The sequence below is a fragment of the Botryllus schlosseri genome, chromosome 2 (genome assembly GCF_051294905.1).
Source record: "Botryllus schlosseri isolate E-star chromosome 2, Bs_hap1, whole genome shotgun sequence".
Lineage (NCBI taxonomy): Eukaryota > Metazoa > Chordata > Ascidiacea > Stolidobranchia > Styelidae > Botryllus > Botryllus schlosseri.
In genome coordinates, this window is record NC_137237.1 from 584,270 (window position 1) to 611,629 (window position 27,360).

General features: G+C 39.3%; 2 protein-coding genes across 2 annotated transcripts in view; one reads left to right on the forward strand and one right to left on the reverse strand.

The window, feature by feature from the left end:
* Positions 1–1,204: 1,204 nt before the first annotated feature.
* On the forward strand, positions 1,205–10,396 carry LOC145432886 (ankyrin repeat and MYND domain-containing protein 2-like). The gene is made up of 11 exons (XM_080309717.1): positions 1,205–1,537; positions 3,073–3,137; positions 5,910–6,048; positions 6,664–6,762; positions 6,828–6,985; positions 7,427–7,524; positions 8,105–8,218; positions 8,687–8,819; positions 9,058–9,189; positions 9,253–9,822; positions 9,880–10,396. The coding sequence occupies exons 1-10, from the start codon at positions 1,414–1,416 to the stop codon at positions 9,319–9,321; spliced, it is 1,131 nt and encodes a 376-aa protein (XP_080165843.1). The 5' UTR covers positions 1,205–1,413; the 3' UTR covers positions 9,322–9,822; positions 9,880–10,396.
* Positions 9,910–27,360, reverse strand: part of LOC145432872 (tenascin-X-like) — an 81,443-nt gene continuing 63,992 nt past the window's right edge. The window contains exons 73-98 of the mRNA XM_080309695.1: positions 27,080–27,343; positions 26,181–26,258; positions 25,855–26,121; positions 25,420–25,602; positions 24,386–24,463; positions 23,761–23,952; positions 22,908–22,985; positions 22,786–22,847; positions 22,231–22,441; positions 21,422–21,691; positions 20,992–21,195; positions 20,421–20,577; positions 19,624–19,751; positions 19,296–19,440; positions 18,950–19,231; positions 18,068–18,346; positions 17,013–17,137; positions 16,459–16,622; positions 15,423–15,694; positions 14,805–14,917; positions 14,352–14,536; positions 12,801–12,897; positions 12,235–12,350; positions 11,935–12,082; positions 10,997–11,171; positions 9,910–10,152 (exon numbers count right to left, since the gene is read on the reverse strand). Of these exons, the coding sequence (XP_080165821.1) occupies positions 10,038–10,152; positions 10,997–11,171; positions 11,935–12,082; positions 12,235–12,350; positions 12,801–12,897; positions 14,352–14,536; positions 14,805–14,917; positions 15,423–15,694; positions 16,459–16,622; positions 17,013–17,137; positions 18,068–18,346; positions 18,950–19,231; positions 19,296–19,440; positions 19,624–19,751; positions 20,421–20,577; positions 20,992–21,195; positions 21,422–21,691; positions 22,231–22,441; positions 22,786–22,847; positions 22,908–22,985; positions 23,761–23,952; positions 24,386–24,463; positions 25,420–25,602; positions 25,855–26,121; positions 26,181–26,258; positions 27,080–27,343 (4,388 nt within the window). The 3' untranslated portion in view covers positions 9,910–10,037. The remainder of the gene's footprint in view (positions 10,153–10,996; positions 11,172–11,934; positions 12,083–12,234; positions 12,351–12,800; positions 12,898–14,351; positions 14,537–14,804; positions 14,918–15,422; positions 15,695–16,458; positions 16,623–17,012; positions 17,138–18,067; positions 18,347–18,949; positions 19,232–19,295; positions 19,441–19,623; positions 19,752–20,420; positions 20,578–20,991; positions 21,196–21,421; positions 21,692–22,230; positions 22,442–22,785; positions 22,848–22,907; positions 22,986–23,760; positions 23,953–24,385; positions 24,464–25,419; positions 25,603–25,854; positions 26,122–26,180; positions 26,259–27,079; positions 27,344–27,360) is intronic.

The window sequence follows — 27,360 nt, forward strand, 5'->3', positions numbered from 1 at the left end:
TCCTTTCTTTTTATATGAATAAATATATCAATTGGAATCGTTTGGTGCATTGGTTTCTTGATCTGAGTGAGAGATACCCTGCATACCTTTATGATTGTGCTACATCTTTCAGGCAAACTTAGCTTAGGCAGAGCTCCCACTTTGAGTTGCTTTGTGGTTTTGAGCTGAATGATGTCGCTCTCCTCAAAATGATTTTCGCAGATTGCGGCTCTATTATAAATTACACTGTTAATTCTGTTGAAGTTGAGACAGCTGCTTTGCTTATGGCTCCTTATGGAGCAACGTCTTGATACGATCTCCTTTTGAGGGGTCCCTGATGGAAAGAAGGAGGCTGGCCATTGCTGCTTCTGGGCCGCTTCATTCCTTAACAGCTCTGGTCTTCGTACCGTGAATAAGGACCTCTTACTAGATTGATCACTACGCGGAATGTTCACATAGGTACATCCAGGGATAGCGCAGTTTTTGGCCATAATTGCCGCGGAGGATCTATTATTTTTAACTGCTAAAGACGTGAAATGTACAACGGGATATAAGACAATGCGATGTAGCCTAGTGAACAGAAAAGAAGATGTCAAAACGAACAAGTACAGTCTTCCAATGTAACATAGGCCTAATGCCCGATGAAACAGTGTACGATATTGATCTTTTGGATGTAGTGATAATCTTTTCGTCGCTCTTTTTCATCCGCTTTCCGCGTAGTCTATTCGTTTTTTTCATCGGTTGCTTATGCACAGAAAATAGTTTGGGCAGATTTGTATCGGTATCAGCGGCCACTCAGTTACCGCATAAAGCCTTATCAATTATAGCATTGTCTACGAGTTTACGGGATTCGGCCGCGGAGAGTTTATCGCTGAATAAGGCATTGCGGGAAATTGATTTTAAACGTGTTCTGGGTGGAGGACAGTTGTGAAATTTTTCTAGTGAGAACATATTGATGCTTCCTCGTAACATGCAAAATTTGAAACGTCTAGCTAGAATATTTCCACCCTTTTTCGGCGGTCAAATTCGTCCATGTATTTCCGAAATCGCCTATACTTTTACATGTAAAATAGGACAATCGGACTCTCGCGAATGGAATTTTACTCCGCAAAGTCAAGCGTGACGGATCTAAACTTAGAACAAAGGGTCGTCGCTCCATCCTACAGTCTCTATAGTTTCACGTTAGAGCGAAGATTCCACTAGAATTCCGCCAGGACCACTTCAGTTTGTCTGAATGTCAGTCGAGTCATGACTTGGTTGGGTGTTGGGTCGTGCGCAATGACTCGAGTAGATAGTTATCTCTTTCTAATTGGTTATAATTACCTGAATTTCATTTAGCGTATATTATACTGTCATATAACCTACTTTCAACGTGGTTTCGTGACTTAGTAAACATTAACTATCGTGCGTATCTACAATTTTCGGTCTGTAAGAATGGAAGAGCCTGTTGCTATCCAACAAAATGAAGAAGCAAAATTAATCGAGGATCTGAAACTTGATGAAAAAAAGAAGATAATGGACCCACTGCATGCAGGGCTTTTTAAAGCTATTGAAAATGGTGAGGGTTGTGAAATGACAGTGCCTTTTCAAAACTATATCATCCATTTCCTTTGATCTATGTCAGTCTTTATGGCACTAAGTAATGTCGATTCCCAATTCGATCAATATTTGAATGCCTTTCTGTAAACATTGATGGATGACCGGAAGATATATGTTATTATTCTAGCTGTCAACTAATTTTGAGCATAATGCCGATTGTATAATTCTAATCTAATTTGTGAATTCAAGGCTCTTATCTAATTTCTGGATTTTCCGAAAATACTTCATGAGAACTGTGTACTGCAAAACGGGCCAAGTTTTGTGCAGGCCAACGGACATTCGCCACTCTCGCGTTCATGAGAATGAATTCTGTTATGATATGAACTGAATTTGATCTTTGTTATATTTCTTTTCTAACTAGGTAATTGATTCCATTTCTAAGTTTTTGCGAATTTAGAATGTTAGTTGTGAAGTAGTTTGGAAAAAAAGTGAAGCTATCGTTTTGATTTGAATCTAATTAAAAAAAAAACTAGCTATCATTTTAATTCTAATATGATTTGAGAACTATGTTACTGTCATTCTAAGTCTAATCAAGGTAAGCTTGCTGTACAGACATTTGCTGTTCTCATGCTTATGAATGACGTCTGATTGTATATGAAGTCAACTTGATTTTTGTTTTATTTCATTCTAATTCAGAATTTCTTTCAATTTACAAAGTTTTTGCAAATTCAGTAATTCCAAGTGAAATATAGCAGAGATGGCCCGAGTAGTCAACGTTGCTACTCGAATAGAAGTAGAGGTCACAAGTAAATTTCAGCTCGAATACAAGTAAAAGAGGCAATTTCCATTAGATTTTAAAACTATTCAAGTTCAACTAAACAATGGAAGGTCAAAAATAACTCGAATTAGTAGCTTTGGTGGTTGGGCCGGTTATATTTGGCAGTTAATTGGAGGCGTACAAGAGAGAGAGAGAGAGAGAATTTTTTTTCATCATCGCAACATAACAAAACAGGCAACAAAATAGCGTAAACTTCAGAATCACGGACACATACAAAAAAAATGGTTACAGTGTCAATTTCAAAGCAAATGAGATGTGTACGAATACGATTTACATATCATAGGATTGGCCAATATGTTTTACGATTGCTAGAAGGAGCTGCAGCTGATCGAAGTAGATTGGCTATAAATTGCATACATCGTACTGCAACAGTGAATTGTAAGATTGACAGGATAAATGTAAGTGCATCGTAAGTGCAGTCTTGAAATATATTCAATATTCAGTTGCTGTTACGCAACTAGGCTATTTCATGCGGTTATGAGTCCGGTCATGATAGTGTCGCAAACTTATTCCAAAACTACTTTTTCCAACCAAATTCTAATCGTGAGGAAGTGAGTAGTTTTGCCTAAAAGGGAGGAGTGAAGGTAGTCGAAGCCTACTTCAGCACTCATGAAGAATAGAAGTAAAGTAGGCTACATTGGCAGCACCTCTAAAATGTGATGAACATTGTATGCTCGGATTCGCCGTGAGATAAAACATTGCTTGAAATATTCCAGGAGATTTTGGGTCTGTCCAGCGTCTGGTCACTGAAGAAAATGTCTCCACGGCAATCAGCGATGAGGTCAGTACCAGAGTTGGATCAATTACAATATTTCGATTCAATTACAATTACAATTACTTCCTTGCATGTTTCATTAACATTACAATTACAATTACTCAATCCTAAAAATATCAAATTACAATTACTGTTAAACATGTAAATAATTACAATTATAATTACAATTACTTTTAAACAGATAATTGTTCTTTGACAACCGTAGCGACGTAATTAGCAACAATCTCAAGCTATTCATGTTTCATTCCTGATATGTAGAATACCCTTTGATTAAAAAAATACTTGAACGTATTCGAACTATTCCGAATCATGAGTACTGAAAACTACAAGCACAGAAAAATGTTTCAAGCGACTGTTAAGAACCAAAGGTTTGAGCGACTAACAGCGAATAGGCTACAGGACAGCCAATGAAATGTAATCAAACGATTAGGCTACTCAGAGCTGAGTCAGGATAATGAAATGTAATTGGTAAGGCGTCAGCGATGAGGATGATACCGATAAGGTGCGTAAAATTAAAATAAATGCAAATGGAAAGAACCTCCTGATAACTAAGAATTACAATATTTTGGTTCGCATTTACATCTTCACTTGCTCGGAAACTGTTAGATTGCATTTGGTGAACATTAGGGTGCGAAAAGTTTCTGGCCTCAGTAAATTTGGCCAAGATTGGAGGTCAGATTGGGATAACATCTCTACAAATGTGTGATCATGTTTAATGAAGCCTTGTTTGGAAACTTGAATTTTTTTTGTTATTGTTGCAACAAGCCTCGATACTGGTCAGAGATTTAAAAAAAAAACTTTGACTGTAGCGTAGGAAATGGTTCAGCACAGGTTTCAGAAGAGTTTATTTGCTGTTCATCCATTTTTGAAATATTAAGATTTAGTTTAGACCACTGGTTCTCTTAACTTTTTTAGACACGCCCCCCTTTATGACAGTAAATATTTCGTGCCCCATTTATCGTCATAGCACACAATGAAACCAGAAAGTTAGCAATCCTTACATAGGCTATAGTTTGATGGTACGGAAGGTTATGACTGTTGATGAGAGAATTCTCCAATACGAAATTCCGACTATACACCGAACAATAACCATAAAACGGAGGTGAGTCGGGCCAAGCGCGGAAAAGATTTCAGTTCACTGGAGCGTCGCGCCCCGTTCAGATGCTCTTACGCCGCCCAAGGGGGCCGCCCCCAGTTTGAGAACCACTGGTTTAGCCTATATTGTAACTCACAAAGTTTTCTGTTGCTACTGAAGTATGGAAAACAGTTTAGCGTGACTGAATTATCTAGTTATAAAGCAGCACGCATGGAACACCGATGTAAATAGGCTATTTATTAGATGTGTTGACTGTTTACTAAGGCCTTAAGGCCCCTCGTCGTCATCCTGGTTCGTACCGGATTTTCACTGGTGCGACGAATAAATGATTGATTAAATGATTATTTTATGTTGTGATTGTCAGGTTTTCATGAAAATGTAATTGAGATTGTAATTGAGCAAAATTTTGATCAAATTACAATTACACAAAACAGATATGCTTCAATTACAATTACAATTACATGAAAAAATGTAATAATTACATTCAGCTCAATTACAAATTACAATTGATCCAACTCTGGCCAGTACACATTTTGGTTTTCAGCTTAAACTTTGAAATTTTGCGTTATTGTATACGCCAGTACCTATTAATTCATTCATTAAGCGTTACTCGTTATATGTAGCGGCAGCCATTATGTGTCTGTGTTTTGATTGAGATGAAATAATTTGTATTTATAATGAAATTTGTCTTGTCCTTTCCAGTGCACCCTGCATTTTGGTATATTCACTATTCACTGTTAGTTCCAATGTACTGTACACAATATAGATCCCAATTGCACCCAACAGCTTAGGTAGCCTCGGTGATCACTGGAGCTTGCGGAGAATCGGGTATGGAGTGATTAGATTCTGGATCGAGTATTGAGCTTCGAGCCGATATCCGAGTATCACTCATTACGACGTAACGTCAGTATGAAAGATGTGGAAAGTTCAAATATGTACCTTTTACGTGACCACAAAGCATATAACGCCAGTTCTACTTCACATCAAGATAATTTTGGTGTTTTTTTCGACCATACCTATCCCATTGCACTTTGTGATAATGCTGTTACGGTGATCGCGACTTCACGGATACGTCATTTTCATTAATGCTTTGTACTGCATGTTTCGTATGCTGCAATACGACCAATTGAAGTGTGCAGCCTTCCTCAGTGGAAAACAGCATCAAAACTATCATTTTCGCTGAAAAATTATGCCTCAGTGTCGAGAGCAATGTTCCCTTTAATTTTTGACAAGTCTGCGCCCACTCACCAACTCACTGCGCGGTCCCTTGGACAACAGTGCGTAACAACAAAAAAAAGGTCCGCACTTCAGATTTTTTTGTGCGCAAAGACCGTGTCAGCACTGCGCGATTGCGCACTTGCCCAGCTTAGAGGGAACATTGGTCATGAAGCGTATCATTCCAGTACTTACAAAAATCTCTCTCACCGTTCGACTCAAATCATTAGAATTAATACTCTACTCAGATTCTGGTATTCAAATCATTATCATTATGCCCAGTTCTAGTGATCAACGGAACTTCTTTCCGCAACTTAATCTTGTAATGCTGTAGTAAACATTCATTTTATATCACGGTTCTTTCATGAACCGCATCTATTCCATATGTTTCGTGTCGCGTAAAATCTAATTTCCATGTATATTTTTTCGAAATGAATTAATTCTACGACTCTTTTTTTCTCATTTAGAATGACATGTCTCCACTTTTACAAGCAGCATACCGCGGCCACACTGATATTGTCCGGTTCCTGTTGTCAAATGGCGCTGACGTCAATATTACTTGCCACACAAACTTCTACACCCCGCTTATGATGGCAGCAATCTCTGGTAGGATTTTGCAAGAATACGAGGACATAATGATAATTCAGTCTGCCGAATTATACTATTTAAAACGAAATGCCTTGAATCTCAACTCTAGTCTGATTAGTGAAATATTTCTAGACTCTCATTTCGATTAGAATTTGATTTTGACTTTATGAAAATGCTAACAGGAGAACTGTATAGTGTGAAACGATCCACGTTTGCTGCACAGCCATTTGTCATTCTCGTGCTTGTTGGAATCAACTCTGATATGATACGAACTGATATTGATTTTCTTGATATTTCTTTCTGATTTGGAAATGAATTCCATTTCAAGGTTTATGCGAATTCAGTTATCCGAATTCTAGTCTAATTTGGGAAAAAACTGACGCTATCGTTCTAATTGTAATCTAATTTGGAAAAAAGTGTAGCTATCATTCAATTATAATCTAATTTGAAAAAAAATGTGTAGCTGTCATTCTAATTGTAATAAAATTTGGAAAAAACTGTAGCGATTATTCTAATTGTAATATAATTTGGATAAAACTAGGTATCGTTCAAATTGTAATCTAATTTGAAAAAACAACTGTGTAGCTATCATTTACTAGTTGCCCAACGCTGTACCGTGGTAATATTTCGCAGGTAAAATGGACACATGCAGAACTCTGCTGGACGCCGGAGCCAAAGTAAGCACGACAAACTCGATCGGAAAGACGGCCTCCGATCTGGCTTCGTTCGTCGGTGATTCTTGTTCTGGACGTGACGTTTTCTGCAGCCGAGACTGTTACGCGATATGTCTTGTCCAGGACAGCACGACGTCAGCGCGCTCATCCGAAATTTTCTGACGTTCGAACGGCTGGAGCCTTACTTCACACCTCAAGGAAGCAACCCAGCGCGGATATCGGAAAGCACGGCGAAATGTCTACAGCAAATGGTGATGCTGGCGAATTTCCACCCGGTCAAGGTGAGCCGTTTGTACGTAATCAGGGCAGGGCAAGATCAAGTATCTGGGTGATTTTGATTCAGGGTTGAGTATTCTAATATCTCTCGTTGTGATTTAGCAATAGTTTGAATGCTTTGGAAGGTTCAAATATGTACTAACAAAGATAATAATGCCAATTCTACAGCACATTGACGATTATTTAGTATTTTTTAGACCGTACCTATTTCTTCGTATTTTGTGACAATGTGGGTCGATCACAAACATCACAGATATCTCAATTCCTGTAACGTGCATAGCTTCACTCACGATTGGGGTTTACAGATTTGCACAGTGAAAAATAATATCGAAACTGTAATTCTCGATGATAAATAACTCTTAGTGGCAATGAGCGTATCATTTTAGTAGTAGAACCACGTTGTTCGTAATTTATGGAATAGATTCCATGAGAGGTTCCAATTTCAGGTGGTGATATTGGTGATGGATCAACTGTGCGATGTTTCGGTTCTGAAGAATTGCCGAAACGTTTTGGACGATCTTGGGAGAAAATGTGTCCGAAATGAGTGAGTCTTCAGATTTCGTAAATATTCAGGCTGCTACCAGACTTCGACAACTAGGTAATTCTGTTTCTCTGATTAAACTGCTTAAAATGAACTGCCAGCAATCTAATTCTAATCTGATTTGTGATACGTTTCTATGATCTCATTTTGATTCTAATCAGATTTCTGGTTTTCCTGAAAACGCTGAACGTGATTTAATTGTTGTATTTATTTTCAAGTCAGCTTTGAATTTAGTTTCTCTAATTGTAATCTAATTTGGAAGAAACTGTGTATCTATCATTCTGATTCTGATCTAATTTGGAAGAGCTGAACATTTTTCTAGTTGTACAAATTTGCTTAAAGCTTCATTCTGTTTCTCAACCAAATGTACTATTTTGAATCTCTACCTACGCACTTGACCAATTTTCAGACTTTTTTTTTGTTTCACTGGAAACGGTTTTGAATCGTCCTGGGAATTGCTGCTTGTAATTGAGTAAAATTTTACGTTGTTGCTTGCTTTGACCACATCTCGGGTGTGTTGAGTGTCGCTCTCACCCGAATATTTGATCCGTCGCAAGAGATCACGTGCTAATTTCTTCCCCAGGAAAGATTTCGATGAAATACTGGCTCTGAAATGTCACGAGGTTTCCACGATCCTTTCTCTCTGCTGCGAACGACTTTCCAAGGACAAGCCGGATTTGACGGCGCTCGTCAAGATGTGAGTTTACGTGGCGACTTGGGATTTTCACTCGCAACCGTACATACTCGGGAGTTGTCCAATAAGACTAAATATCAGAGCGACATGCCGGTAATGTAATTATGATCTAATTTGTGAATTGTTTCCATGCCCTCATTCAAGTTCTAATCTCATTTCTGCTTTTCCTGAAAATGCTACAGCAGAACTGACATTTGCCTTTGATGTGATATGAATTCATGTCTTTCTTGCTCATTCAGAATCTAAATTCATTTCGTAGTTGTTGCATGCTCAGTCATTCATGTTCTACTATAATTCCAATGTGAAGACACTCTTTCAGAACGTCAATATGCAATTGAATAATATGCAGGAGTTTGTGTATCATCTTAAAATAGTGCATTGAGCTTGAGCTATTTCTTCGCCACGATGGTTGGAATTTTCATGCCAATGACATCAGATTTTGTGATACGATTGTATTGTCCAACTGTACAGGCTTCTAAAAGAGAACGACGCCGGAATTCAGCTGGGATGCGAAAAAGTGATTCGCGATTCTCTCATGAAATTTCTGTTCACGAAACTGCCCGCATTCCTGCAACTTGTTCAGACTCTCTCGAACACCAAAGTGGTGAGTGAAAAATCGGCTACTATTCCAAACATTTGCATTCTATCATATGATACTTGACAGTTTTCATTCAAAAACCTAGGCCTAGCGGACTTGCTTTATAATTACTTTGAAATTGCTACTTCAAGTTGTGCTTGAGTGTAAATCATTTATTATACTCCGAGGTAACGAAGTACTTGTCAGAGTGCTTCAAGTAGATTTTGACTACTTCAGTTTGTTCAACTCCGATTCTATCTTGCAGGGCGAGGAACCGACGGCCCTGTCGTGCATGCAGTCGCTGTTTAGCGGCATGCAGTCCATGAGAGACTCCGACAAATGGTGCGCTACATGCTGGGAAGGTTCCGCGCCTTTGCAATGCAGTGCATGCAGAAAAGTGACCTTTCTCTCTATCTGGAATGACTATCGTTTATCGTCATCATCCCTTTTTTTGTTTCAGGTACGCTACTGCAGTCAGAGATGTCAGAAACTAAACTGGTTTATTCATAAGAAGAAATGTTCGAAATAACGTCACGTGGGGTGCTTGTCAGATATAAATTTACAGGGTGTTACGGGCTTGTTGCAAAATTAACTTTGTACCGAACGAGTCTTGAAACGACCAGCCGCATGCGAAGAGTTACACTTGAATGCCCGATGTATTAAGTACTCCAATCCTTGCCGCTGCTGTGGAAGCTTCAAAACCTCGATTGGTCGTACAGAGCTAGACACCATACTGGAAATGGCATAACTGTCTAGTCGTGAACAAGCCCCAGCATTGGCACGAAGTAGCTTATGTGCATGTTGCACATTTTGATAAAATGAACTGCGCTTGCGCATCGTTAACTTTGAAACAATGCGAAATCAAACATAGCCAAAAGGATGGCTGGAAAATTTTCCGTCTACTTTTGAGAATGCGAGTTATGTGTGGTTTTTGTCTTATACATGTACGTCGCAAGCCTTCATGATATCACTCCCCGCAACACTGATTTTGTGGGTATTTTTGCGTCTTGATTTCAAGAATAAAATCATCGTCTCCGAAAGTATTCATATTTTCATGAGGTTAGCAGCACATAATTACAGAAAGTAGAATATTCTTCAATCAACCTGCTGACCAGAGTTTGAGAAGGTTTGATTTATGTAATCACGATCATATATATTTAGATTTCAACAAACAGGCGGAAACACAAAACGAACCTGATACTAGTAGCAATATGCAAAATATAATTTTTGAAATGAAAAATAAAATTATCGCGTCCGGACCCGCAACCTTTCGGTCTCGAGGGACTGTAGCTTTTCGTTGATGTTGTATGTCGCAACGGTGATTTCGTAGCTGGTTCTCGGCGTCAAGCGCGTGATAGATCTGAAATTGATGTTTATGTAGTTCAGATACAAGTATGAATTACCGCGATACCGAGTTAAATTAGTATTATTGAATTTGTACAATTAGAGTAGATTCTCTCGCGAACATGAACTGAACACCAACATTTTATGGCTTTTCCAAATTTCATTATGAATAGAGTGCTACATTGTTCATTGTTTTATTTCCAAATTCGATTCAAATTGGAATTACTGAATTAGCAAAAAACTTCCGAATTACAAAGAAATGCGTCGTGAGAATGGCAAATGTCTGTACAGCAAGGTTGGATCGTTTCACACAATACAGTTCTCCTGTTGCGTTTTCAGGAATTAGATTACGATGAAAATGAGAGAGGGCATAGAAACATTTTGCAGATTAGAATTAAACACCACGACTTTTCGAACTAGTAAGTAATTTCAGTTTCTTAGGCTAACCAGATCTGAAATAAATACATACTGAGAAATATCTACTCGCAACACCTCTACTCGTGAGTACTCCAAGAAAGTGTTGCCAACTGTCACTGACATGGTTACGAAGTCAGACTGGCTGCTTTACAGATTTTTAGGCATAACTAGGACTTGAACATTTACGTAAATTCACGGATATTTGTGTAATTTACATAAAAATTGTGCCATCACAGTGTTTTTAGTATCATATCGGTGAAAGTATGCAAACCCTAGGTAAATCTACTTTTCAGAATGACTTGAACACTCTGTATGCCCATCATTTTCTACTGCCACTTGAAATGGTTTTGACTTCTGCTCTAGCACCAACTTTGACCCCCTCTGGAATTAAATTACCAGCATTCCGTTGTAATCAGACGACTAGGAGTTATGACAGCTCTTACTTTGCGTTAGTTCTTTGCACCGGGAATCTTCGAAACGCTGTCTTTGCTCCGGCTTTGTACACCCGGACGATGTATCCGAGTGCAGAATTACCGCGTCGGACCGGATTCCATCGGATCGATACAAAGGTTCGTGATGCGAACGATAATTTCAGTTCACTGGGGGCTGGAGGTTTCACTGGAAACAGGAAGAGCTTTGGAAATTGCACGGTGGGTTTCCAAACGAGAAATATCGAAAGTCAAAAGACAATATACGGTTACCATATTTTGGGATTCGGAAGAGAGAACACTTTTTGCAAATCGCCAAATCAGACGGGAATGAATACGGGTAAATTGAAAATTGCGACTGGGAATACCGTTGTGTTGGTCATTTTTCCAGATCTTGCATCATTTATGGCGTTTTTTAGTTGTGCCTCTAAAATCGCCTCGCTGTCAAGGCTATTAAGGAGGTCGAATTGCAAAAAAGGACGACGTTTGGCAACCAAATCTGACAATAAAGTGATGCAAAAACCCAGAATAGTTGTAATGATCCACAATTCTTCATTGACTTGTCAATTTCATAAAAACGAAGAATGACTCAACTTGAGACAATCTGTATGACACGTTCGTGATACATTCATTTTTAGTACTCTTAACATGTTTATTCAAACATTGAAGAGACAATTTCTGGGCCGATTTTTCAAAGAGACGTGTTACGTCTCAAGTCATACGACTCGGTCACGTTGAGTCATTTTCCGTTTTTAAGAAAATGACAGTCAACAGTAAATTGTGACTCGAATCACAATGAGAGTAATGTCGGATTAGGGCTGCGCTGCCCCCGAGGTAATTTTGGTATGAAATACAGGCAGAAGAAAACAACAGACGAATGTCAGTTAATAGGTGGGACTTATTGCAAGAACGGGAGACGCAGTCAGTAGGCAAACATCGACAAATCAGTTCACCTGCTGCAGGACTTTTGGTCGTGATCAATTCCGAATACAGGGTAGTCTCGTCTTCGGAAACCGCAGTGATTTCGTACTCCGTTCCCGGTTGTAATCCAGTGAAGCGAACACTGCTCGAGTTTTGACGAATCAAAATCGTATCGGCGACCTGAAATCGTATCATGAGGATTTGCAGAGGCTGCTGACAGACTTCGACAATTAGACCGGATTAGACCGAAATGATCGTATTCTACTACTTCCAAATTCTCACGAATTCTGTAATGGTAATCTAATTTGAAAAAATGTGATCCAAACACTAACCTCTGTCCTGCTAATTTGACGTATGCTGAAAATCACCGTCTTTGACGGCAGTTTACCGCTCGGCGTCAGCGCAATCATTCGTTGGTAAATGTTTGCCACTTCCACCTTGAACTCTCCTAAAAACATCATTCGATAAGGACTCTTGTGGTGCAGGAACTCAATACAGAATTGAAGAATATGTCCATATTGAAATGGACCCGGATAGTTTCATTTGAAACACTCGCCAGGGGTAATTGTCAGCACGTAGTAGAGAATCGGAAAGAACGTAATAAACTCTCGATAGCTTCTTGAGTCAGACAGTACATGTTATGTTCTTGATCTTGTTTGAATAATAACTCAATACGACGAGGTTGCAATAAGAAATCAGTATATTATCAGCAGTATGACTTTACGACAGGCGACACGATCCAGAGTGCAGTTAAATGAAAAACCATGAGACAACAGAACACAGGGTACAAATACAACGCAAGGCACACGAGGAAATAATGATTGGCGCTAATTACTAGTCCTATACAAAATAGAGTGAAACGATACCAACGTAAATACACGAACATAACAGTACATACCAAGAATAACTTCGAGCAACGGATCTTCTAACAGCGGGGTCATCGCTTCCGTGAAGTCTTCCAGCCCGGATGATTCAGAGTCGTCAAAATCGGGAGACTGAAAAAGAATGGTTGTGTTCATTTTGGGTACATTTATCCACGACAGCAGCTCCCATTTTTGGGATTAGCTTACTCCAGTGTGCTATGTTCCTAGACAAATTCCATTTCTAATTACCAGTTTTTAAGCTGAGACTACTAACTTTGGCAAGTAGAAAGCAATTTAGACACATGTTTGCGTTTAAATTTCACAATTGAGAAAAATAGCCATTGTATGAAGATAGACTTTTTCTCTCAAATTCTACTGGCTTACTTGATAAAATTGTAAGGTTACCTAATCGAAGCCTGCACACCAAATTTGGTTCGATTCCAACCAGTAGCCGCATTGCTACAGGAGAGGAAAGTTTTTTTATTTATTATATGAAAAAAAATTTTCTGTTCACCCCATGAAATATTTAGGTTGTCTATAGAAACGATGCTCACCAAAATGGGCTCAATTCCAACCACTGGAAGCAGAGTTCTTGCCGTCGAAATATTTTGGATTTGAATAAAACAGTATTTACAATGAACGATTCTTTAATTATTTATTATAGTTGTGCCCGCAGTAAATACTATTTTATTCAAATCGAATTTTTTCGTCATAAATGACTCCGCTTTCGCTGGTTGGAATTGAGCCAAATTTGGTGAACATCGTGTCTATAGACAACCGAACAGTATCATGGGGTTAACGGAAAAATTTGAAATTTTTTTATTCATTTTTTGATAATAAATAAAAAACTTTCTTCTCCTGTAGCAATGCGGCTGCTAGTTGGAATTGAACCAAATTTGGTGTGTAGGCTTAAATTTGGTTACCTAACAGTTTTATCAAGTAGCTGGTAGAATTTGAGAAAAAAAGTCATTTTGAACAGCGCTACTGAGTATATTTTTGAATATCGAGGCTATTTATCAATTTTTGCTACTAGTCATTTGGAGTCTGTGGTGAAGACTAGGGCCCGAATCATTTTTTAAACCGATACTGATAAATTTGGCCGATATCCAAAAGATGGCGTTGCCAAAATTCCATTTTGAGAGCTATTGCTACGCCTGGACAATGGACATGAAATAAACTAGAAAGACCGCATCTATCCGCACAACTGTAAGCTATAAGAAATAGATCAATATTCCCATTCTATCAGTCAGAGATGATAGTTCTCTCACTATGTGATGCTAATATTTTTTGCCTCCTTCGTTCAAAATGTGATATCGTCTCCATATTATCAGGTGAAAATACGAAATCCATCTTAAAAGCATGCGACCAATGGACTCAAATCTACTTTTTGAAACTGCTCGAGTACTTTTTAGTGTACTTCCCTTTTGTACTCCCATTCGAGCGTTCTTGTTTTTGATTAGAAATTTATGACATCCCTAATACTCTCCTCTTTAATCCCTATTTACGGTCAATAAAAAAGGCACGAATGATGGCAACATTTTTGAAACAGGATTTTCCAAATGAAGCAGGGCTCAAAGCAAACTCACCGATACAAAAATAGTCGTGAGCAGCGAAGCGATTTCTAGCGCCAGTTTATCGGCTCCGGACTTTCGAAAACTGGCGGGGCTCGTCGACAAAGTCCTGCTGATGGCGAGTATTTCGTTGAACGCGTCTTGGTTTTTATCGATGTTGTTTGCGTCGACGCTCTTTTCAATTCTCACATCTTCAAAACCTGATTGGAGGCAAACAACTACAATATACAATTGAATGACATATTCATCGGGGTTGTAATGACTTGAGTCTGAATTATTGGAAGGCTGGACTTGACTTGACTTGAGTAATTTTCTTGAAAATGTAAAATGACTCGACTTGTGACTCGTCACCTTGGCTACAACCTTGGCTACAATTCTGATATTGAAATAAACCCGAATATATTTTGCTATATTTTCGAAAGTTTCATTCAGCTGTATACTTCAAATTACTCCATGCGCTAGACATACCGGCGTCAAGTAGAAAACTGCGAACGGCTTCGATGCTGCTTCGCAAAAGTACTTGAAACGACGATTTCTCTTTGAAGACTACATTCCCGAATTCGTCTCTCGCGTGTTCCGTTCTGTAAAAACGATTTATCGCAAATTCCAGCGAGTTCATAGTGCCAAATTTATTTATTTCATTTTTTGAATTAATTTCATCATAGTTATTGTGTTATTGATTAATTTATTTGTTACTATTGTGACGCAGCAAACAATATGCTTGTATTGTGAAATTCATTAATAACATTATAATATCCTTTATTCAAGGTGACACAAGCACACACACACACAATCCGGGAAGCCTACGGAAAATGTCGCGATTGAATTTAACTTTCAAAACTTCAGTAATAGAGTCAAATTTTTTCTATGCAATACATGAGAGTATTATAATAATTATAATTATTATTGAAGATTTGGGTTGCTCAAAATTACCTTTTCTTTTAAATTTTTGCGGCTATTAGCTAAAATTGCTAGGTTGGCTAAATAAAACAATCGACACCAAATTTGGCTCAATTCCAACGGGTACAAGTAAAACTGCGAAAATTTGACAAATATTCATTATTATTGTGAGAGAATGTGACAAACCTCGGCATGGACACCATCCTATCGACAAGCGATCTCAAAGCTTCCTCTAAATTTGTCGGCACGGCCGTTTTCGATTCGATAATTTCTTCGACGATCGACTGTTCGGGGTCCCTTTCTGGGACCTCGAACTCGTTCAGTTCTGCCTCAAAACGATCCTGGGCCGGGGAGGTTCGAACCGTTTTCATTTTTGCCTCCCCCGTGACGCCCGAGATACCGATCGCTCGGATTTCGACTCTATACGACGTTTCCGGATCCAGATTCTGGATTACGATCTAAAAAGAGAATATTTTCAGGAAAAATTAATTTCAGCGACGCCTGACGAATTGATCAAACTACTAATGTAGATAGATGACGGTCAACTAGCTACTTTTTTTTGATCAGTTCTAGTTCTAGTTGAGCATTAAAAAGCAATTTAGTCGCCAAACAACAAAAAAACACTTGCCGTAAATCGTGATACCGCTTTTCCGTTGTGAGATGTTCTTAATTTTCACTACCAACAGTGGCGAAGCCAGTTTTAAGGGTTGGAACCCCTCCCTTCCTTTTAAAATGTCGGTTCTATCTCCAATATTTCCTAGCTTATATTCAATCCAGTAATTCGTGCTATCAGTGCTGCCAATAAGCGAGTTGCTGCAGAATTCAGTCTAGTTACCGTACTTGTGTTTTAGTTTGTTAGTTAAGGATCTTTAAAGGTCGTTAGTTCCGGTTTTAATTGAGACTTTTGAAATCATGTGATTCCAGTTGTGATTGTAGTTGCGACTTTTTGAAAGTAAATAGTTCTAGTTGTACATTTTTAAAAATGAGTAGTTCTAGTTCTAGTTGGTAGTTTTGAAAGTAAGTAGTTCTAGTTGCACATTTTGAAAAGTGGGTAGTTCTAGTTCTAGTTGGTTTTTAAAAACGAGTAGTTTTAGTTCTAGTTGATATTTTTGGAAAATGAGTAGTTCTAGTTTTAGTTGCTAGTTTTGAAAGGTGAGTAGTTCTTAGTTGTGAACGGCATTTTAAAAACCCAGTAGTTTGCACTAGTCTGCTGACAACTCACGGAATTTCCTCGGATATCGTCGAGAGTGCGTACAGCCTCCGACCCCCGGAAGACAGAGATAACGTAGCTGACCGCGTACGCAGCCGGCGACCAGCGTAGTCCGATTTCATTTTCCGATATTTTCGTCAGAAGCAGCAGTCTGATGAAGCCCGGCTTTGGAATCTCTATGCAATGAAGAAAGGTTCAGTTTATTAACAAGGTCATGAATTCATAAACGCCGCAAGATTGCAATAAGGTGAAAAGATAGAAAGATGCCGAAACGTCTTGTGTAGTCTTTCAAATAGAAATCTTGCAATAGAACAGTGATTCCCAAACTACAACGGAGCAGTATATTCGTATTGAAACAAACCTGAATCTTTTCAGCTGACACTCGTCAGGGGCTATCGACAGCAAGTAGTAGACATTGTATAGCCGGTCAATCACGATTACCCAATATCCGGTTTCATTACAATATCAATATTCAATTGTATATTGAGGTTCTATACTTGCAAGAAGGTCTTCAAATGATTCCCCGACTGTATAAATATGTAAAATCAGACATGTATCACACTCACTTGTTTCAAACTCGACGGAAACTGATGGCTGAGATCTGTCAAACCTTCCGTTGGAAACCACCCGAACAAAATACGTCGTGTTGAAAGTGAGGCCTACAACGATGTATGGACTTTCCTTCACGTTTCTGAAATTACAGCATTTCAGTAAAATAGTACATTTTTTGAAGTACTCAAGCAGGTTTCGGGAATGTTTTAAGCAGGGCCACAAGGTTCCGAGTCACAAGTCAATCATATTTTGACTCAAGTCTAGTCGAGTCAATTTCAATTCACCACCGATTCAAGTCGAGTCCAAGTCATTGCGTTCACTCTTCAGTCACCACGTGTGGTTATGGGTAATATCGAATGCCTCTATTTTATAACATACAAATTTTTCACACTCGGGTAACAGTTTATTGCCCGATTTTTCTTGCAGACAAAATGTCAATAATCTAGTAACTTTATCAATCTTAAAAGTCGAGTCAGGCGCAATTGACTCGAGTCGAATCGAGTCATGATTCGACTCATTACTACCCTGCTTTCTTGACTACATCCACTTCTTACTGAATAGAAGTGTTTTTTTACACTTTTTTGAGTGGAATTGTCAAAAGAACCCGACAAAATAGACTCTCTGCCATTTATACTGAATATACATTGAAAATTTGCACCTATTTGCAATGTCATTAGACATTTTGCTTTCTTAGGGTTGTTTTAGGGTTTTTACTTTTTTACTTGATATGTCGTGGACATTCCCACATCGCCGCGATGTAATCTAAGTGACATACGTAAATTTTTCAAATTTTGATGTCCATTTTTGAAATTGATAGAAAATCAAGTTTTTGCAAAATTTCTCTCGACCATGCTTATGTTTATCTTATTGTTTCAACGGTAATCACGGCCAAAATATGGCGGAAGGATTATGAAAATTTTACATAAAGTTAATCTGCTCAAAATAGATAACACACACAAAATGGACATACGCCATTAAGTTTCCGCAGTGAAGATACATACTTTTAAATGAGCTCACAAAGTCACTTCTACTTCTACTTGAGCATGATAGATGAATACTTTTAACTCACCGAAACAACTTTTCAAATTCCTCGTCCTCCGTCGTGATTATAACGTCATAGGAGAGTGCTCTAGAGGCGTCGCCCCATTCCAAAACCGCGGTTTCAGCGGAAATGTCGGAAACCGCGACCCCCGTGGGTACTTCAGGTGTGTGGGGTAAAGTTTTCACGGACAATCGCGGACGGCTTTCCTTTGTGACATCGCCGCCTTCACCCACACCCACGTACGAGATTTCGTAGTCCGTGAATTCGGACAGGCCGGAAATGTTTTGCTGAAGATTTGTCTCGTTTCTGTAGAAAATACACACACATAAAACAAGTTGGAACCCTGACATACAACAGCTAGAACTAGAACCACCACTTTTCAAAACTCACAACTAGAATTACAAACTAGCCAAGTTACTATAAATAGTTGACCATCAACTAACTAAATTGTGACTTTGTACTAGCCCGTGGAAAATTTAAATATGCACCTTTTTACGACTACAAATAAAATAAAGCCAGATTTACATCACATTAACCATAATTAAGGTCTTTCGACCTCGCCTATTTTCATTGCACTTTGTGACAATCGAGGTTTCGAGGCATCTGCAGTAAAAAATATCACCAAAACTAGGTAGGTAGAACCCTCGCTGATAATGTAACTCTTAGCAGCGAGGAGCTTACAATATCAGTAATCTATTTACAACAGTACTCCATGAGTGTTGAAAATTCAGTGATTCTAGTTCTAGATCTGAAATTGAGTAGTTCTAGGTCTCGTTGCTCGTTCTGAAAATTGAGTTCAATTGCGCAATTGCGGGTTTTGAAAATCTAGTAGTTTAGTCAAAAAAAATACTTGGAAAAAAATAGCCGAAATTGTGACAGATATCGAACAAATCCTAAATCCCGACGTACCCAATCTCCCGAACGATCTCCCCCCCGGTGCGAACTCTGAGCGCATAGGAAACCGCGTTTGGGAGCTCCAGGAACTCGACAGTGATAAAATTCCAGCCACGTTCTAGCAACCGCATCAACGCCGGTGACTCATCTCGCATGACCGGACTCGGATATCGAGCACCTGTCACAATCTCGGCGCTCCATGTCGAGTCAAAGTGAAGTCCGATGGCGATGACCCGGAACCGATACATCCTACCTGGGGTCAGACCTTTCACGTCGTAACGGGGGGACACAATGTTTCTGAAAGTGATCAGAGTATTTTTTAACATTATTATTACTATTATTTATTTATTATCAAGCCTACCCAGCCACTTTTGTCTCGTTGGTTTCCAAATCTGTGGACTCGACTTGATAAAACACAGCGCCGGGACTCACTGACCACTGCAGGGAGACAGAGTCTCTCGTAACCGACGACACAACGTCTGACGGAGCGGGAGGGGGTCCCGGGCCTGACAAAATTGTAAAAGAATATTAATTACATGAAAAAAATTATGCGAAAAAAAAAATTCACATGAATTTTTTTCAAGTGAAAGAATATTAGCACATGAAAAAAGTCTATTATTACATGTAAAATTACTTATGTAAAAAAGATTATTTCGTGAAAAAAATGATCATGAAGAAGATGTTCTCACGTGTTCTCAAGGTAGCCGGGTCGCTCTCCTCTGTTGCGTCTCCGCTTCGACCAACTGCTACAACAGTGACGGCGTATTCGGTATCGGGGAGGAGATTACGCACAGTCAGGAAGATGTCCTCGATGTCGCTGCATCGTAAAAAAATTTTATGATTGAAAACATGCAAAGATATTGCAAAATGTACAAAAAATTTCAAAAATGCTTCTTATGATAAAAATGTGAAGCTGCTGCAAAATGTAAAGTATTACAAGACGAAAAATGTATGTGATGGAAAAAATGCAAACATGTTTAAAAATGTTCCAAATTTCAAAATGCAAGATGTGTTACGAAAAAAAGAGTCTCCTGATCGCCACTGCATCAAAGATGTTTGATGATGAAAAATGAAAAAGATAAGTCACAGGACAGCAGAATATTTTTTTGTCGACAGAAGGAACGCCTCTACACTTTTGGAATATTCCATTAATATTGTGTGTTGATGTATTGGATTATAATTGAATATCAACTCATTAAAGTTTGTTATGTATCGTTAGTACAGTATCTCACCTGTCAAATGCTTTATTTTTGTTATTATTATGTCACATATGCAACATATTTCCTATATTTCAAATTTGACTCACTGTATTACTGACAGCTTTTAGTGAATAAATTATCAATTTCAAGTTATTGTTTCCCGAAAAGATCTTCGTTAATAAATCAACAATATCAAGTTGAAATTGAAGTTGAAATGATGTCGCAGAATGCACAAAATTGCAATAGCTACATTAAAAATATGTAGAACACAAAATATTCGCCACTACCTGATGATGATGTCGTCCGCCGTTTCACTTCTAAGTATGATGGTGTACGAGACAGCATTGGGCACCTCCTTCCATTCGGCCCGCATCGAATCTGCGGACGCGTTGCTGAGTCGCAGGAAAGGCTCGTCGAATTCGGGCCAATATGGAGCGGGATATCCTGACAAGAAATATGACTTTGTATTTTCTGCGTCTCGTGGAATTGGAACCGCCAGACAAATTTACAAATTTTATCTTAAAAAAAGCGCGAATATGCGAATTTTTATGAGGACCATAACACAAACTGAACATTTGCGAATAAGGATTTTCTATTGAATAGTATATGGATATTGAAATGAACCCGAATATTTTCGGCTGACGCTCATCAGGGGAAATTGTCAGCAACTAGTGGAGAATTGGAAACAACATAGTATATTAACAGCCTACTCATCAAATAGCCCTGTGTACCAGCCAAAAACATTCGAGTTCACTTCAATATGATGATATTATTCAGCTTCAATACTGCAGCTAACAAACTTTGTACATCAACAACCATAATCAAACACATCACTGCGGTGTTCCCCCCGTGACTTACTCGTTGCTTGCACGATAGACGCAGATTCAGAACTGATCTGGCCATCTTCGGTCAAGGCATAAATCTCAAAGACGTATTGCGACCCGGGGTCGAGTTGGGTCACTTCGACCTCGTTCGCGACGATCCCGTCCACGGAAGACTCCTGATCTGTTGGGAATCCGCTTTCATCCAGGGGCCGGAGGAGGAGGTCGTAGGCGGAGGCTCCTAAAGAAAAGGTAAAGTAGCAATTCCAAGTATATAAAAAGTAAATATTCTAGGCCTAGTTTTGTCTAAAAAACTGTCAAGTAGAAGCAGTCTAAAACGTAACTAATTGATGATTTCCACTACCTCCTGACCAAGTCGTTTTGCAAAGTGACTCGAGTCAAGTTATGGCTTTGTCTTCACTTTGTCAAAAGAATAATTAATGTCAAACTTTTCATTTCTAGCCCACCTTTGCTGTGTTGCCATTGCAACCCAACCGAGTTTGCTGTGACGAGATAAACCTCTAGCCCGGTGGGGGGTATGGGCGGCAACCTGGTCCTGGCCGGGTAACTGCTGCTGCTTGTCATGTCAGCTCTTCGTCTCCGTGATACCATCGTGATTTCGTACAGAGTGCCCGCAGTTAATCGGAACAAACGCACCGTGGTGATGTTTCCGACTACTCTTTCGAGTGCGACGTCCGTTTCTACGTCGACAAGACGTATCGTGTAGGAGAGAGCGCCTGGAAATTGATTTCTTAATATTATTCAAAATACTGGAATTGTTTTTTCTCTAAAAAATTTTCAGCTTTTCTGAACCAGAGTAGAATTAGAATGATAACTAAGCCGTTTTCTTTTCAATTTAGATTAGAACTAGAATGAGAGCAATTTTTCCAATTAGATTAGATTTAGAACACAGGTTCTTAATCAGGGGTTCACGGACCCATTGGGAGAACAAAACACCAAAGCAGGTGGTACGACATACGTTCTCGAATTAGGCCTATACGCTAGCTAGAGTCCAAAATTATTGTGCAAAGCAAAAAAAAATGTTTTCTGGACAGATTTATTAAAATAAAAATTTTCTGATTTTCATGACCATTGTCTTTTTGATTTTTATGTAGACACCATCAGAAGTTGTGTTGTTGATGGACAGGGGGTACGAGAAATGTTATTGAAACCTCATGGGGTACGACTACTAAAGTAGTTAAGAAACATTGATTTAGAATAGTAGATTCACAATTTTGTCTAGTCAAGTCAATTATCTAGTCAAGGCGACACTGACCTTCAGATCTGGTCCAGTTCAAACGCAGCGAAGTCTCGGCCACTTCGCTGACGACGACGTCCTGTGGGGGTGCCGGGACAGTCTGCTGTTCCACGGGATCGCTTTTAGCCCCAGCCAGCCCAAACTCCGTCACCCCGGCCACCTCAAAGCGATATGTGGATCCCGGCGATAATCGGTCGACAGTGATTTGATTGGCTCGGACATCTTTGATCTTTAATAATAATGAATAAATAAATAGCTGTATAATAAACAAATTAGAACTAAGCTTGAATATTTCTTTCCTGGCAAAATATTCAATAACCTCACATTGTTAATTGATTCACGAAAAGCTTTTTCAATCGACACTCATCAGCAATGAACGTCAGTTATATACTTGCAATCAAATTCTAAATGCAAGAATTATTAATTTATTTTATTTTACCGTGCAACTTCTAAACGCAGATCTGCACTCCATCCATCTGTATCAGAGCAGACAATCATTGAATTAAATTTAAATCCACATTTTTGCTAACAGGGAGAGTGCCTTTACATTCAGAAATTGATAGTTTCGTTTACCTGCCGCTCGAGGCTTGTTGTCTGGTCGACGTTGTTCACGAAGATGGTGTAGGTCCGCGATCCTGTGAAATGCCCGTAACAGCTATCATTGTGAAATTACCAATAAAAAGAGTGAAATTTACCTCTCGTCCGAGACCACTCAAGAGAAACGCTGTTTTCTTGTACATCGTACACGACAAGGTTCCGAGGAGCGTTCGGTACTGAAACGGTACGAAATCTCAGACGTGCTACTCAAGTAGAAGAAAAGCCATACATTTCTACTCAGATACATGCACAATGGGGTTGTTCAAAAATAATCTTTTATTTCCGGATTCCTGGGATTCACTGATTACATTGCTAGGTAGCCTGAAAACACGTTGTACACTAAATTTGTCTCAATTCCAACCAGTAAAAGTCGACGCAGAGCCAATTGAAATTTTTGAATTTATTACAGAAATTGAAATTTTTTTTAAAAATTTTACTGGAATTGGTAAATAGCCTACAGAACGATGCATTACAATTTTTGCACGATTCCATCCCGGTAGAAGCAAAGTGATTGCAGTTGAAAGCTTTACATTTGCAAAAATAGCATTGACGGTAGAAAAACCGCGAATTATGAATGAAAAACTCAAATCACTTCGCTTCAACAGGTTGGAATTGCGTCAAATTTCTTTAGCATTGCTTTCGTAGACAACTCAACAATTTCATGAGGTTTGCAGTAAAATTTGAAAAAAAAAATTTTTTTTCTAATAAATTCGTAAATTTCAATTGGCTCTTCCTTGGCTTCTACTGGTAGAAGTCGAGTCAAATTTGGTGTGCAGTGTTTTTTAGGCAACCTAACCATTTAAGCAGTGAGTCCGCAGGACTCGGAAAAAATAGGGTTAATTTTGAACAACCCTAATGCAGAACTAATAATTTCCAAGACATGTCAAAACCACTACAAGTGTAACTACAAACGAAGTTCTGAAAAGTACTCAAGTATTTCCAACGACTTACGAGTCCTCTGAGTAACGGATGCGCTTCTGACGCTGCGAGTGAAGTCCGGCAAAGTAATTGCGAACGCGTGGGCCGAGTACAAGGTCCCGGGGAGAAGCCCCGAGAAGATATGACGACGCGACCCTTGCACTATCGTCACGCTTCGAGTCCTTCGTTCCACATCGATGAGCACGAGTCGATATTGAGTCGCGCCTGACAGAGAAGCTTCGGGTCAATATTCAGTCGAGTACAAATTTCAATCACGAAAATGGAATACTAATTTTGAAGATTGAAGGCAATGTTTTCGAGTACAGAAAAAATGTTCTGCTTATCTACGAAATACTTTGCAGTTTTGTGTCAGTCTTCAATATCAGACTTTTCAAGAAATATCAATACCGGACACCATAACACGATTGTAGGAAGTCTATCACCTTCGGCTCCTAGGCTGGTAATATTGATTTATTTCTTATCGTTTACAGGTGTCAGATGCAGCCTTTCTTGTTTATTTCAAATCCAAGCATATCAATAGCTGTGAACTTTTGGAAAAAAACATTTAGTTTTACAGGTATCAGCTCAAAACCTGATATCGGACGGGCTCTATCTGTAACTGTCGTTATACATAAATAAGTAGTGAACGCATACAAACCTTTGGCCGGAGCCCACGACATCGCGATTGAAGATTGCGTCACGTTCTCTGGTTCGAGCTCGCTCGGCGCATTTGGGGCTGTAAAGACAATTTTGCCATTTAGAGGGGTTACCTGGAGTCTTTTTATCCACAACAACATGACCGTCCCAAATCCGGGTTTTCCGTGGCGTATATAATTGGTGTCGTGTTTGGTATGGTCACAGCATTATTATTCTGACCCAATGCTTACCATACGTGCTCCTTTAGGAGGACTGCGTCTCCTTTTTCAAGAAATCGAAAATATCCTCTTTGGTCTTCCAGGAGTCGATTTCGAAAATTAGCCTATTTATTCAGTCAAGACATTTATTTCCAGTCAAAATTTTTGAATGATCTATATTGTCGTTTGAGTTCATAAGTTTTGCGATTTGTAAAAAGTGTCATTTTTTCTGGATCTCAAAATATGGTGACCCCACCTAACCCCCAAACCGAATCTTACGATACCTCAACCCTAACCCTAACCCTGAACCCTAACCTTTGACTCCAAGCTCAAGCCAACCCCCAACAACCTTACTTTTTTGATATCCCCAACACTTACCCAATACCAATTGTAAACGCTCTACATTTTGACATGTTCACAGGGAGACCTTCCATGTGATGCTCATATAGGTTGTACAAAAAACACTTTTTTCCCAAGTTCTGGCTCGATTTGAAATCTGGCTCAATTTCAACCAGTAGATGCTAAGCTATGCCCTATGAGGATAGAGAATTCCAGATTTACCCCAAAACATATTTTCCAAACATTAATACCTACCCAGTGGTTCTCGACCACCGGTCCGGCAGATACTATGAATTTTATATCATTTCCAAAAACAAGAACTGTGGAGCTAGTCTATTAATTAGAGGAATATTACATTAAATTGTAGATACATTTACAACGTATTTTAGTACGGTGTACATATGAAAGCTACGAGACTTCTAAACAAACTTCGTTAAATTCCGACAGTGCCATTAAGCGGCAAATGACAGTATATACAAGACCCAACGTGCACACTAACCAGTTGTCTGAAGTACCCTCAAACTGCGATCGCTTCTGAGACCGGCCCAAGAAACTGCGACCACTTGCATCTGGTATTCCGTGCCAGCTTCCAAGTTTACTATCGTGTGATTGGTCGGCACGATGTCTCGAATGACCCGTTCGTTTCCGGCGAACCGAACGTAGATATCGTAGTGAGAGGCGCCTGCAAAGACATCGGATGTTTGGGTAATTAAATATAGAACGCAAGCCTACTGATAATCGCGGTAGCTTTGTAAACAGATATGGTAATATTATAGCATAAGACCCGGTCTTACATGGAAGCTAGCGATCCTGAAATGAACACTTGGACAAGTAAATATATTTTCACCTTTTCTAAATTAGATCAGAATTAGAATGATAGCTACACAGTTTTAGATGACCCTTGTAGTACACTTGGATTTTGTATCAAACTGACCTTTCACCCTGCCCCAGGACAAGGAAATGCTGAACGGGTTGAAAGACACGACCTCCACGTCCGGGGCTTCGGGGCTGGTGCTTTGCAACGTTTTCTGACTCTCCTCGCTCCGTAAGCCCTGGTCGATATTTTCTCCTCGGACCGTGAACGAATAATCGGTGCCGGGTTCCAGGTCGTCCGCTTCCATCGTGAGGGAGGAACCGACGTTTTCTTCGTAATACTCTTCAGTCTCCTCGTTAGTGACGGTGACTACGTATGTTGTGGCCCCTAGAAAGAAAACAATAAACGTTACTACTGGTTCTCGGTGACGCAATTCCGACACAAACCTTTCATTTCGATCCATTCGATCTCAATCGTATTTGTTGAGAAGAATTTCACAACGGGGTCGCCGGGCGCGTTGGGGGCTGAAAAAAATAATTAATAAATAAAGGTTGGAGATACAGAACTGATGCATACAATCGAATAATACATTCCTGGTTGATACTCGTCGGAAGTACACAACTTCAACATACAATCAAATAATATGTCCATAATGAAATCTCTAGATGTACATTGTTGATTGTTGATATACAATGTTGATTTCGATTCTCTGCTAGTTGCTGACGATTACCCCTGACGAGTGTTATCCGACAATATTGAGGTTTATTCCAATACCAGTATATTTACCATGCGACACTTCAGCATGTCACATTATAACCGCTAAACTGACCCTGGTCCCAACATTAGCCTGAAATTACCCAAACCCTAACTTGACCCTAAATCGAATCCTAATCCACCCCTAACCCTGAATTTAACCCACATGCTCAAATGTCGCATGCTCTTACATCGCATGCCCATTAGGGCATTTCAAAAATAACTTTTATTTCTACTGGCTACTTGACTAAAAAATAGTGCACATCAAATTCCTCTCCATTCAAACTAGAAGCAATAGAGGTGAAATTTTGTATTTATTCATCAAACTGTTAAATTTCCCAAAAAAACGATGCATAACGAATTTGGCTCAATTCCAGCCCGTAGAAGCTAAGTCATTGGAGTTCAAAATTATGGATTTCGGAATTCCTACCCATCCTGATTACTATTAATTCAAATCAAAAAATTTATAGCCAAGCTTGAGGGGTAGCATTTTTTTCGAGCAAACCTTACAATTTTATCAGCTAGCCAGTCAAATTTGAAAAAAAAAACATTGAGCGACTCAAAATTTATACATGGCTACTGCTGGCATCACCTGTTATCTGCGTAACTTCCGCGCTTCTACGACTCACGAGTCCTTCCACAGTCACCGCTACAACTTGAATACGATATTCCGTGCCCGGTTTCAATTCTCTAATCGTGGCATCGTTGGTCGGCTGTCCCGCAATTGGTCTTTCGGGAAATCCAATTTCCGTCACAAAAACCGTGTAGGTATCGGCGCCTGTTACTGCCATCCATTCGACCACCATCGATCTGGCCGAAGCCCGGCTGACTCTCACAAATCTGGGGGGTCCAGGCTCTGAGATTTAACAAAAT